This window comes from Uloborus diversus, chromosome 9 (genome assembly GCF_026930045.1).
Source record: "Uloborus diversus isolate 005 chromosome 9, Udiv.v.3.1, whole genome shotgun sequence".
Taxonomy (NCBI): Eukaryota; Metazoa; Arthropoda; class Arachnida; order Araneae; family Uloboridae; genus Uloborus; species Uloborus diversus.
The window spans coordinates 81509850-81523896 of NC_072739.1; the positions used below are offsets into that span (position 1 = coordinate 81509850).

A 14047-nucleotide genomic window follows, 5' to 3' on the forward strand; every position below is an offset into this window, starting at 1 on the left:
TAAACCTCAAGTACTTATAAAAGATCAGCAACATAACTTTTAAGTGATATAATAGATTAGTAGAAATGTTTTTTAAAATGTAATCTTATACAATAATAAAAAATACTTACATTACTTGACAAGGAGCTTGAGGAATTAGATGTAATACAGTTTTTGGATTCCAGTAATCTCTTTAAATATATCTTCACAAGAAGTGTCTAAAAAATAAAGTAAGAAGAAAAGAGTTATGTCACAAAAAGATTACAAAAGTTAGTGTAGAAAACTAGGTGAGTGAAACAATTATCTCAAACATGGGAAAAAATACAAATGTTTAGAAAATCCTTCATTCTGGACCTTCAATAGAACATAAATGGACACATGCAAATAAATAGGTTTAGGTGAAAATTTTAGTTTTCTATCATTTTGGAACACAATAGTTCAGACAATGCCCAAATGATGAAGTTACACAATTTTGGTTTAGCTAAGTAAAAAATGTCAAGGCTGTTTATAGTTTGAAAAAAAAAAAAAAAAAATGATAGAGCTTCCAGATCAGGATCAAACAGCTTTGAGAGTTGTTTTGGTTTACATAATCAATGAACATTCATTTGATATTAGTTTTATGCATGAACATTACTAGAATACCTTAGTGCAATTGCTGAAACGAAGATGCCTAAACACGTAGGTGAAATTGAAATAAAGAATGTGAAGTGTGAAAACATTATTAATGTAGGTTAAAGAATAATTTTTTTTTGCTTCAACTTAAAAAAAAAAAAAAAAAAAAAAAACATTGTCTCAAAGTAGCTTTCCACACCATATAGCCTCATTTATTCTAATAGTTAAGGAAAAAATCATAATTTTTTATTCCATCAGAGATAGCAGATATATTTCACTCATTCCAAATGCAGGACTGCCAATTGCTGTGAAAAAAAATGCAGTTTTAAGAATCTAAGACTTGAACTATGATAATGGTTTAAATTACGAATTCCTCTTAGTCCCATACAAAAACATTTGATTCTTACTCAGTGGAATTTCATGGAAAAATTGGAAAGTTTTAAAGCTCCAGGGAAAACAAAATAGGGAAACTAAAGTGCATTCCTAACAATCAAGTTTTCTTTAAAATATTTTTCATAAATTTCAATGATCTTTTCTGGTGAATATTAAATAGTTGTTATTGAATTTTGCTGTCTTAAACTAAAATCATTCAATAAATTTTCTTAAAATTATTTCTGTAGAATTTTATTACTAATGTGTGTGAAATTTACAATATTTTCCATCTATGAGTGGTATTGACTTTGTTTTTCTTAAGACATTTAATAAACATTGTCATGAAATGTACATACATTTAAAATATTTTTTCCTGCTCAAGCCTTAAAAGTCAAAAAGTTGTGGACTGTTTTGTATATTCGAATAAAAATTGAAAATATTAAAAAATATGTTAAGAGAATTGAGTTTTCTTGCAACACAAAGGATTGCATATTTGCAGAATGTATTTCTCGACATAATGGGGTGGTTTCCTTCAGTCAAAAGTACTACTTTTAGTCATTGAAATGGATAGAATGAGCAAAAAAAATTACATGGACCCAGAAAATAATTTCATTTTCCCAACAGTTTTTTTTAATTAATTTTTTAAAATGTCCGATTTTTCAAACAAGGCATGGTCTTTAAGACGTCACAAATGATGCAATTTTGGCGCATCTTTCTACTACGTTTCCACGTTATAATAATCAAGCAGCGAATTTAAATTGCGCTTTACGCTTGCTATAAACCATATTGTTGCCAATACACGTGAGTAAAGATGCGAATTAAATATTTTGTTCTGTGAATGGCAACATTGAATGGCATTTCATCATTTTTGATGTCGCACGACAGAAGTGTAAACAATGAAAGCGCAACTATTAAAGTAATTTTTGAAAATATTAAACTTAAATAAATTTAAAAAAAGGTCATATCCTATGTTTTTAAGCATGCTCTTTCAGAAAAAAAAATACTTTTAAAATTTTTGAAACGACCCTAATACTATTAAAAAAGAAAAATATAAGTAATAGTAATTCACAAACAGAACTAAAAACTTCAGAGAAAGTACTAAAACATGAACAGACAAAATTTAATGTTTTGACTAAAATGATATATTATTCTTCACTTCTTTAAAATTTGAAGCAAAGGTATTTAGGGAGTCGGACGGGTTGGGAGGGGGGTGGGGTCGGAATTGCAGCACTATAGCACTAACCAGTTTTATGAATAAACTAGTGGTACCCGCACAGCTTCGCCCGTAATAGAAAAATTTAAAGGTCTTTTGGTTCGCCTGTATTTACAAATAATGTATGGTGAATTTTCTCGCCAATTGGCTCGTGCCCATGTTACGGTTCCACTTTATGATAATTTCGTAATTTACTCTTCCATCTTATGATATTTTTGTTCTTAAAATTGAAATAGAAAAAGAACCACATCGAATTTTCGAAAAATCGCTTCGAGGTGCACACCCCCATGCTACAAACTAACTTTGTGCCAAATTTCATGAAAATCGGGCAAACGGTCTAGGCGCTATGCGCGTCACAGACATCCGGATATCTAGACATCCGGACATTGAGCTTTATTATTAGTAAAGAAGATAAACAAGACTGCCAGACTAGTGCATTGCAAAATGCTTAAAACAAAAATACAACCCCATACAAACGTTTTAATTTGGACCAATAAAATCAAATTTCTTTCCCAAAATTTTAGCCATGCTTTAAAGGAAAAGAACAAATTTCTATTTTCTTAAAATTTGAAGAAGAGTACTTGCTACATTTGTGAAACAAACAATTCAATCCCAGCACAATTATGTTAAGCAGTTTCTGGCAACTATCTCTCATTGTATTTAGAGATGTGGAATGAACCAGATTACAAAAGTTTGGATAAAAAGGGTTTACACTGCATAACAAATTAAAGGATATAGTAATAGCAAATTTAAGGAATGTTTTAATATTTTTCAATCATATATAAGAAAAACAACTACATACCAATACAGAAGAGCCAACATCAGGCATAATTTTTTTGTCTGCAAATAAATAAATAAAACAAAAATTAAAATGTCATGAATCAATGCACTAATAAAAAAGCGACTATAGTTACGCATCACACTTAGCATTGCATGTTACCACTTAAAACTGCTTCCAAGAATTCCTTCAGGAGGGGAACTTTATGAAGCTCAACATTTGGAGAATCATTCTGCAAAATGAAATACAAAATCAGAAGCAGCATACAAGAGGAATAAAAATATTATCTTGAAAAAAAGAAAGGAAATCAAGTTACTTGCAAAATGTCTAGAATCTCTGGTACTTTTACGGTTTTGTTGTCAACATCATTCAATAGCAGTTCCACAAAAGCATCAGGTCGAACACACTTAACAAACTTCAAAAAAAAAAAAACCTCTATAAACTTATAATCAAACATGTAATTATAAAGAGCAATTTTCCAATCACCCTCACCACTTGCAGTCTTCCACCCCCTCCCCCGATGATTAAATGTATTCTTAGAAATTTAGTTTCATTATTACAAAAATACAGTAACTATACTGAATAAGCTGTTTGGAGTTGTAGATCATTTTTAAGAAGCAATGAAAGTACAGGTTGATTTTGAGCAACTGTTCCAAATAAAGGGTTAATTTATCCAGTTATGTGTTTTAACTTTTGAAATAACTTCAGTGGAAAATTTGAATGCATAAAACCACCAAACATGCAGCAGTTTATATCTTCAGTATTCTGGTATGCCATTAATTCAAAAAAATTTTTTTTCGATGAATCACAGTAATTTATTAGACATTACAGTAGTGTTCTAGCTGGGGAGAGGGGAACATTGTTGCTTGAAATATTTGGTTTCTTGTCATAAAAATAATGCAAATGTAATGTAAATTGTTTTCAAACCACCTTTTTCTTTTGGTGAATCTCCCCAAACCACAAGAGTAGTTCCCAAACATTTTTTTTTTTTTTTTGAATTACAGCACTGCTAGTAAGTTATTTCACTATACAAATTAAAAGTTATATGAATAAGCTTACTGTAAGAGTTCAAGGTCAGCAAAATAATTTTTGCTATTTTTCATAGCAATTTGAAACTTTAAATTAACAAAATCTCAAAATTGGAATTTTAGGCTTAGTGCCTTTTGCCTACGACATGGGTAGCGTCTGAAGTATACCTTGAGGGGATCTTAACATAATGTTCTAAAACTCCCACATTGTCGAACATTTGGGAGTCTTGTCTATCATCCAGACAAACTGGGCTCAACCCTGAACATAAGAAAAAGAATAACTTCTTCTGTCTATGCATAATCTTAAAGTTTCATGCTAGAAAGTAGGGGTTTTAAAAGAAAAGTATGTTCTACAAGTACATTACCTACAATGTTGTGTTCTACACATCTACCCTTACACATGTGGTCAGGGGCGGCAAATAGGGGGAGCAAGAGGGGGCGGTTGCACCCCCAAATATTTTGTGCAAAATATTAAGAAATCGGGAAATTTAATTCACATAACGCACGAATCAGTGATCATATGCAATAATTAAAAAAAAAAAAAAAAATCTGCAGACGATCTTTAGTAAAAGTTGATGAAATTCAAGACCTGTCCAGACACGAGCAACCGTTTTTCGCTATTTAGGGTAATAACTTAGAAATTCATGAATCATTTTCAGAACTTCCAGAATAAAAAACAGATGGAGAATAAGTTTGTTTCAACTGAAGAAGAAATTTCCTCATATGGGTTAAATGTCTCATACTTTTAAGTTCAGAGTTAAGATGATGCTTCTGCTTCTAATGTGAAAGGGCAGTGCACAGGTGTGACTGGCCCGATTTTTACAAGAAGTTCCTTGGTATTTTGAGTTCATTGTTGCGATTATATTTAAAATGTACGTTCAGTTAGTGAGTGAACATTGATTCCTTCTGTTAAGAGGCATATTTAAGCAATTCAATACATTGTATACTTTCATGGAAACTTCTTACAAAAGATCCGCTATTTTTGAAAAAAATTCGTGCATCAACAAGTACTTTTGTTGGGTTTACTTTTGTATTTCTTTAACTGAAAGGTACAAAATGGTATTCAAAAGATAAAGCTAGAACTCTTGATTGAGCTCCTATTATAAGAGTTTCTTGTTAATTTGGAATTATTAGACCCATTTAAAAAAATATTTAAAAAAGTGACAAAAATTCACATGATGATGCAAAGTCCTATGTTTGGCTCAATATTTTGTATCAAATAATAGATTCATTCAGTTTCTAATGAAATTAGCACAAGATTTAGTGATAATTCTAAGTTCAATATTATATGTGCAGGTTATTGAACAAGATAAATAAAATATTTCAGTTACATGTAAAAGTTGTTGAACGAAGCAAAAAGAATTGTTTTGTGAAGAGCCAGTGTACTTCAATGATGAAAAATGAAGACTAGAGCACAAATTTTAAACTTGCGTGGTTTTTTTTAAGAGAAAATTTTTAAAGATGCATTTTCTAACATAACTTTGTAGCTTCAATTATTTTTCACCAATTCCAATCAACTCAGCTAACTGTGAAAGATCATTTTCGTGTCTCAGAAGGTTAGAGATTTTTTTTTTTTTTTTTTTTTGGTGCATGATGGGACAAGCAAGACTTTCATCTTCAGCTGTACTGCCAAGAGCATGCCACTGGACATTGACGGAATATAGTACCAAGATTTCCTTTTTTTTCTGGATTCCAAAAATCGAACATTAAAAATTTACTTTAGAAACGGCAGTATCAAGATCTTTTCCGTTACAGTTTACTATAAAATAAATTAAAAGCGTGGAAATTAAAATTTGAATTTCTTTAATCACCTTACTTAAAAAATTGTACTGGTATTTTATTCCATATTGAGAAAATTCATGTTTAAAAAACTCGACCCCCCAAATGAAATGTTGAAATGCCGCCCCTGCATGTGGTAGATGTATGGAACAGAAAAACGGCAACATGGTGTTGTTACAACTAAAATGAAGACTAACTTTGATAAAATAAATAAGATGGTCCATAAATGATTTCACACTTATTTGACCTCCCTTGTCCCTTTGACTCAAAGTGTCACATTACACTTTTCCCCCTCTTCTCTCCTTGTCACATGTCGTGATGTTTTTCATGAGCACATTGTAAATAAAAAATTTGTGTGAACTCATACTTCTTGTTATACTCCCTCCCCCCCCTCTCTCCATTCTCTCAAACTGATAATTTCATGAACCCCCTTCCCCCTCAAAGAAGGACATCATTTCTGGATGACTCCTAATGTCAAATTCAAAGTTCAAAAAAAGGTATACCATTAAATTGTTAATTTATTTAAAAATACTTTAATACCATTTTGAATTTTTAATCACTAAAAATTAGCTATAAGTTCAAAATTAATCGCAAAATCTACAAATGTTTAAATTTGAGAGGTTAGATATATGATGCACTATACTCTTACAATTGGTATAAAAAATTAGCGCTTTAACATGTTTCGCTCTCTTTCTCTCAACAACCTAGTTTAAAGTTTTATAATTTGAGTGATTGCTGAATACACCTAATGGCTTCCAATCTTGCAGATGAGAGTAGGGGCTAGCTGCTCGACTTTTTCAATAATACTTAAAGAAAAAATAACTTGAAATATTCAAAGTCTCCAAAATAAACGTAGAAGGATACAAAAATTAGAATTGTATAAGTTTAGAGCAAGATAACACTCAAGCAAGATAAAAAAGAATATACACAAAAGAAAAAGCATAAATTGTCATATGAATATGAATGTAATTATACTTAGAAAAAGTCAAATTATCCAAGTAAAGAGAATACATGTGACGACTTACTTTCCCAAATACAGATAAAGTTTTTCCATTCCACAGCTTAGAATGCACATTAGTCAACACAGTCACCAAATCAGCCTGTCAAAAATTAGAATGTTCATACAAACAATTTTGTACAATGCTCGTACATTACAGTATTGAGTCTGCGAATGTCTTTCTAATTTTTATTCACAATTAATTTGAGTGATCGAAGAGTGGGTCATTGGGCTCATCACCCACTTCCTCCCCTTAAAGCTTAGCATAAAACTGCATTTTGGGAATCTTAATTTCAAGGAATAATTGGGAAAGAGTCCCATACCTCCCTAGTTGTGCTTGAATAGTACACTTATGATCCCTCTTTTCATTTGTACGTCAATAATGGTTCCTCTAAAACCAGACGCTGATCCCTTTATTTAAATATTACTCTTTATATCATATATTCTTATACATTGTTACACGAACAAGTAATTTCTTAAAAGGCTTGAATGAAAAATGACAAAATGCTTCATGTTTATTGTTTTTTGAAAAGAAATGAATAAAAATGAAAATTCAAAACTTTTGTTTGACAATATTTGTTTAGTTTTAGTTTGAAAACACTTACCTTTGACAATGAAAGAAGCATATTTTCAGCAGCATCAGTACTCCCCTTCAAAATCAGCATGTATACCAAAGCTGTTGTATCTGCTGCACTGCTAATTGGACTTAAAGGACTAAAAAGATAATCAAACTCACTCGCATTCACTATTTGAATAACATTACTTTTATGACAAAATTTAGAGAATCACAATGTAACGATTACCAAAGATTATCTTTGCTCCAACTGCAGAATTGAAGAAGATTACATAGATAAAGAGCAAATTTACATGGAAAATTGTACACACATATTTCAGAGTTACAATTTTTTTTTTCTTCAATTACTGCAAGGAAAAACAAGTTTGGTCAAAAACTAAATGAGCCTACTTTCTTGTAAACCAACATAAACTAGTCTATATTTAAGTCAGGGCCATAACAAGACTTTTTTTTTTCAGAGAAGGTTTTACCAACACATTTCTTGTGAAATTTATATAATCTTTAAAATTTGATTTTATTTGTATATTCTATTGGATTTGGTTACAATAGGTTATTTAAATGGGGAATGCTACTTTAAGGGTAGCAATATGATCAAATATAAAAGGTGGCGTGCCTATTAAATGAAAAAAAAAGAAGCATACATTACATATATCTTCACCCCTGTTAATTATTTGGTGTGTTTTTAATAACTTTTAAAATAGATGACTGAGACAGACAGCAATATTACTTTTTCATTGTTATTTAGAGGAAAATGGAAACTTTTGACTATCTATCCAAGTACAATTAAATGCAAGTAAATTAACACTGCATACACAATCGAGTGAAATGCTCAAAATAAAGGAATCTCCCAGAAAAACCAGTAGAGTTGGCAGGTATGCAGATGCATGTACTTATGTACATGCATTCAAAGTAATGCTTCTTATATTCATATTTTTTAACACTTAAAAAATGTGTAAAATACTGAATTTGGCACTTTTAAATTAAAAATATTTTGATGTTTTTGTTACTTTCAGGTATTTAAAATCTTAAGGAATTGTATTGTATTGTTTTGTAAGGAATGATGTTCACAATAACTATAACGAAAAAAATTACTACAACAAAAATCAATAAGGGTTTATACAATTCCTCTATAATAATAATTTAATTTTTTAAAAGAAATTGAAAAAAAAAAATAATAATAAATAAAGAATAAAACAACAATAATAAGTTTTAATGCAAAAACAAAAATATAATGAAAAGCATATTTTGGAATAGTTTTTAAAATTTTCCAAGCAGTTTGAACCCTAAAAACTCATCCCTTGAATATGGCCACGATTTAAGTACACAATATTAAAGCATAGAAAAGGATAACACTATACATACTGCCGTTTACTTGTTAATCTTCTTTTTAAAATCAAAATTGCTTTGTCTAAAAGAAAAAAAAGGCACTTAACTACATATTCGAAACAAAAGATTCAAAAAGGAAGGAAAAAATGTAGAAAAAATATATACCAATTTTATATCCAGAGAAATTTGAGCACAAGATTATTTTCCACAGCATCTCAGGAGATTCTTCTGAGTAAGATAACAGGATTCCATCTGCAAGAGCCTAGAAAAAAATGGAAGCATTAAACAAAGTTTGTAAAATGTTCATGATAAGTAATCTGCTAAGAAAATCTCATTAATATCCAAGCTAAGTAAATTTGAATAAAAATGTACAGGCGTCCCTCCTATAACACGGTTAATTTGTCGTGCAGTATCGAAACCGTGTTGTATGAGACATTTTTTTATAAATGTTTTTTTTACTCATTTTTTAACCTAATTAATCATGTACATATCATAAATCATGTCAATGCGTACCGTGTTATATCGAAACAATGTTCAGTGTTACGTTGAAACTGTGTTATACGAGACCTTAAAATAATGTACATCAAGGAATGTGTACCATGTTATATCGAAACCAAATCCTAAGGTGCAAATTTTAGAATAGCTGAAATTTCGGCTCAATAGAACATACAAATGAAAACTTGCAACCAGAACATACAAAGACCCACTCATTTAAAAATAATAGTTGTTATATAAGATAAACTTAATTATTTTACATACCGCAAATTAAAACTGCTATGCACAACAAGAAAAAATTTTATCCACTTTTATTTCTGTACTAAGAACAAAACGAATTCCATAAGAAAAAAAGTCTGATCTTTTCTGTAGCAATAAAGTTCGTCTGAGCAACAACAACAAAACAAAATTTAAAATAAAATAAATAGAATCATTCCATTTATTTTATTTCATACTTTGTTTTGACTACATTTTTTATTTATTGTTTGCCATAATTAGCTTATGTTTAATCCTAATCTTATTTTCTTAAAATGCATTGGAAACAAAATAATATTCACTTTTTTGCTTTTAGAACACTGATGATTATAATCAAGTATGTATTTAAAAGTTAAAAGTTAGTGTTATGCGGGGAAACCAAACTTTTGAGCCCAAGACAGACAATTTTTCGTAAAAGTTTCATAAAAACAAAGCAAAAACTTATTACAATTGTTATCATAAATTTTTCAACAGTATATTGAACAAAAATTGAATTCTTTCTTTTAAAATTCATGTTACATCAAAGCCGTGTAGTTATGAATTAAAGTTTTGTACCGTGTAATATAAAAACTGTGTTATAATAACTGCAAATTTGGTACTGTGTAATATTGAAACCATGTTGTAGAAGTACTGTGTTATACGAGGGAGGCCTGTACTTATAAACTATGCAAATAAGCAAAATATGCTTTCTGATGTAAATAGTTTTATTTGGTAAAATTTGCCTTAAAGTGGTATTTTAAAATATATAAAGTACTGCAAATAACAAAACTACAAGATTTGCAATAAATTGCATGCTTTTCAAATGCTATCTTTATTCTTACAGTTTACACCTGTATAGTGTGATACTCAAGGTTGCTGAAAGAAATTCTAGAAACAAAAAATCAGTATTTTGATACTGTATAAGAGATTATATTGTATTTGTACATAAAACACTGTCATGGAAAGGTAAAACACAGTATTTGTAGAAACGAGGTTTAGAGATATTTAAAGCAACAGGCTTAGGACTCCATACAAACAAATAGGGAAATGATGGAATTTGGCATTTTCTTTGTGTTTTATTTTCAGTGGAAACCAAAAAAGCAAGCTTGTACAATAAAGCTAAGTACAATAGATGACGCAAATACAAAAAAAGAAAAATTAGACACTGCACTTAACGTTCTTACAGCAGTATATACCAAATATAAATTTAACATTGCATTAAATATTTTAATAGCAATACATCATTATTAATATACAAAAGCTTTAAAACAGAACATCAACATATTTTTAAGCTGATGAAACCATATAATACCTGGGGCAATGTAAGACTTGCACCGGACTCTTCATCAAATAGAATAGAATTCATATAATGTATCATCGGTTTCAATATTTTGATGTGTTTGTTCTAGACAAAAACATATTACATCAATAAGTTGTGATTAACCATTACTTAAGTATGTATATATTTTCAAAAATTAGCACTCAATTATGCTTTTATGCACTAAGATCATCAATACCTCATGATAGAAATCAAACATTCTCTGCACCACACTTTCAGGACTCAAGCCGGAAAGATGATAATATGGAACTGCAGTAGTCTTATCATAAGAATCTGAGCTGAGGACAAAGACAAATAATTAGAATTAAAATTAACGAAATTATTTATATATTTTTCTCTTCACATGATGCTGTGATTGTTCAAAATACTATGGAATCCCATTTAACAAACATTTCAAAGTAGAAGCATATTTTTCTTCGGTAGGTGTTTCAGTTAATCTAAACCAGAAGGGAGGAACCTGTGGCCCCCAGGCCACATGCGGCCTCCATGAATTTCTTGTGCTGCCTTTTTAAAAGTTAGTTCTTTTAATAATTTAAATTTATGTATGTGCATTTTGACAATTTGAAAATTAATTTAAAAGTTGTTAGGGTGTTTATTTACACTGCCGAAGAAAATGTATTTAAAAAAAAAACTACTTCAGATTAAAACATAATTATTTTTTTATATTTTGATCCTTATTATGAAACTAGAAAATTGCCCATCAAGATAAAATGGGTGAAAATTGCTTAACGAAGCAATTGCCTGTTTGGTGATATTTTCATAGTTGAAATTTTAACCCTAACTCCAGTGAATTAACCCTAAACTTCAGTAGATAGCATTCTTTGTTGACCTCTTTTTTGCTTCTTCATTCCCCTGAAATGAATCTTACCAGTAAAACAGTTAAATTACCGGATCCAGTTCAGCCTTGCCAAAATAAAGCCTTTCCCTGCATGTCACACATTACCAAACAATAGTATCAAATTATCACGTCGTGGCGCGAGTTTCATTGTTGATGATGTCAGGACATTACTTGATCATTCGCTATTATATATATGAGGATATTTTTTCCCTAATGCTAACACATTTCAGTGTGTGAATCTTTTGTAGTTCTGAGGAGATTTAGACAAATTTCAACTTCACACTAGGTAGGGGAGAGGGGTAATGAATAGACCAATTTTTGGTTTTTAATTTTTGCAATTTTTTAAATACTTTTTTTAGCTCAAAATTGCTCCTTAGTTCTTTACTTTTTTGGTTACATAAAAAAGTCATAAAACTTGGATTAGAATATGTCTGAATAATAATAGAAAATAAAAACATAGAAATTTGGCCCATTCATCTCTACCCATGGGGCTGAATGGGCCATTGAAGGTAATGAATGGATCACTAAAAGAATTCAATGAAAACATGTAGAATTAATCTTTTCAAAAATTATCATGAATAAATACACATAGCAAACAACATATACGCAAGCAAAAAAATTTTTTCTATTTCACTACAATTACTTATACTTTTAACTTTATTTATTTTTTTAATAATTAAAATTTTAATTGCTTGTAAAATTTAATATTATTTCTTTAAAATTCAATGGTAAAATCCAATATTATCATTAACAATGTGCTAATAATAAATAAGAATTATTACCTAAATTTTCAAATAGAGAAATTTTTTTTAATGTTTGATTTAAATATACACCAGTCCTCAAAAGCAAACAATAGGACATTTTTAAAAAAAAACCTATAAAATCAACAAAGCAAAAGCATACTATTCTACTGTAACCTGTGTATTAAATACTGGATGGAATCATTCAAACCTATTCTAACAAGACAGTAATCTAAATCTATGACAGTCAGTTATGCTTCATATTAAAGAGAAAATCAGAAAAAAAAGAAAGAAAAACCCTTTTTTTGGTGGCCGATCCATAACCATGATACAGTGGTCCTTTCAGCCCCACCTATACTTCTAGAATTATATTCAGGTATTTTTAATACATGAAGTTCAAATAGCATCAAAATACATCTTAAAATTAGTTTACAGATATGGAAAGAAATGCTGATACATATACCTACAGTGAAATAATAGATTTTCTTTAACTAGTATTTATTTTACTGAAAAGGGAAAAAAATACTTATATATAGATACTGGTATATAGATTCTTGACCATTGTACTCTAGTGGAAAAATGGCTTTTCTCAAATAATTGAAAATTACATGACTTTAGTAGAACAAACAGCTCTATCGATTAGTGGCATCTAAAATAATTTTACGCGAATACTTTTTCATATTTTGTTAGTGGCCCATTCATCCCCATGGCCCATTCATTACCACTCTCCCCTACTAGTATAGCCAAAATTAATCTTCAATCATATTTCAAACTGCCATATTAGAATTGGTAATACGTGCTGAAAAGAAAAGGTTCTGGGTGATTGAGCCTCAACCCATAGAGAGCTTCTTCTTTCATAGATGCCATTTTCAGTTTTCAATGTTAGTGTCACTTTAGGGGCGAGTACAGGGGGGAGGTGGGAGAAGGGACACCCATTGGTTCGGCCCCGAGCCTGAATGGGGCCCCAGGGGTGAAATATATGTCGGGAAATAGGAGTAAACAATATTTAAGGGGCCAGTAAAAGTCAGTTGTGACGAGTCTCAAAATATCTGAGCATGGCGCCTGCATTACTTGCATGTCTTTTTAGCTACTATTGTATCAATAGGGGATAAAACATAATGAAATAAGGATCAAAATCGAAAAAGAATGAAACAAAAACCTTAAATTAAGTTTTAAATGACTTATTAGTGCACAACTTTTTTAACACCATGTACATTCTTCACTGAAAACTTAATCTCTTTTTGTGACAATAAAGAGAAATAAAAACTTGTCCCAAATCAAAATATTTTAGCAAGCCAGCTAGTTTGAGTAGCATATCTTTGTGCAATGAAAACAATATTGCATCTGTTAGCTGGTTACGGAACTTAGCAAAGTGCCAAATAGCATGATTTTTAAAAACAGGCAAAGATGTCCCACGTGGCAAAATTGTCTCGGTTGATGCCGTTGATGGTGACCAAGGTATACAACACTTTAAATTTTTTTATGCTCATTGCATCCAAACATTAAACCTAAAGACACAACTGAATTTGCATGGTAAACAATAATAACACTAACGTAAGATTTGTGTTTTATCATGAGAATTTCTATTGATGTTTTAACTAACTCTAATCCACAGAGCAATTTAATGTAGTTTAAACCCAGAATAAATATAGAATTCAAATGCTTTTTATCACATGACGCTAAAAGTGCAAAAAAAAAAAAAAAAAAAAAAAAAAGAAGAAGAAGAAGAAGAAGGGGAGGGAT

At 30.2% G+C, this 14047-nt stretch overlaps 1 protein-coding gene across 1 annotated transcript in view; it reads right to left on the reverse strand.

The window, feature by feature from the left end:
- LOC129229524 (BLOC-2 complex member HPS3-like) overlaps positions 1-14047 on the reverse strand; it is a 46444-nt gene that overhangs the window by 9929 nt on the left and 22468 nt on the right. Inside the window, exons 7-16 of the mRNA XM_054863843.1 lie at positions 10905-11004; positions 10700-10792; positions 8824-8920; positions 8695-8740; positions 7364-7472; positions 6787-6861; positions 3271-3369; positions 3117-3186; positions 2979-3016; positions 111-197 (exon numbers count right to left, since the gene is read on the reverse strand). Of these exons, the coding sequence (XP_054719818.1) occupies positions 111-197; positions 2979-3016; positions 3117-3186; positions 3271-3369; positions 6787-6861; positions 7364-7472; positions 8695-8740; positions 8824-8920; positions 10700-10792; positions 10905-11004 (814 nt within the window). The remainder of the gene's footprint in view (positions 1-110; positions 198-2978; positions 3017-3116; positions 3187-3270; positions 3370-6786; positions 6862-7363; positions 7473-8694; positions 8741-8823; positions 8921-10699; positions 10793-10904; positions 11005-14047) is intronic.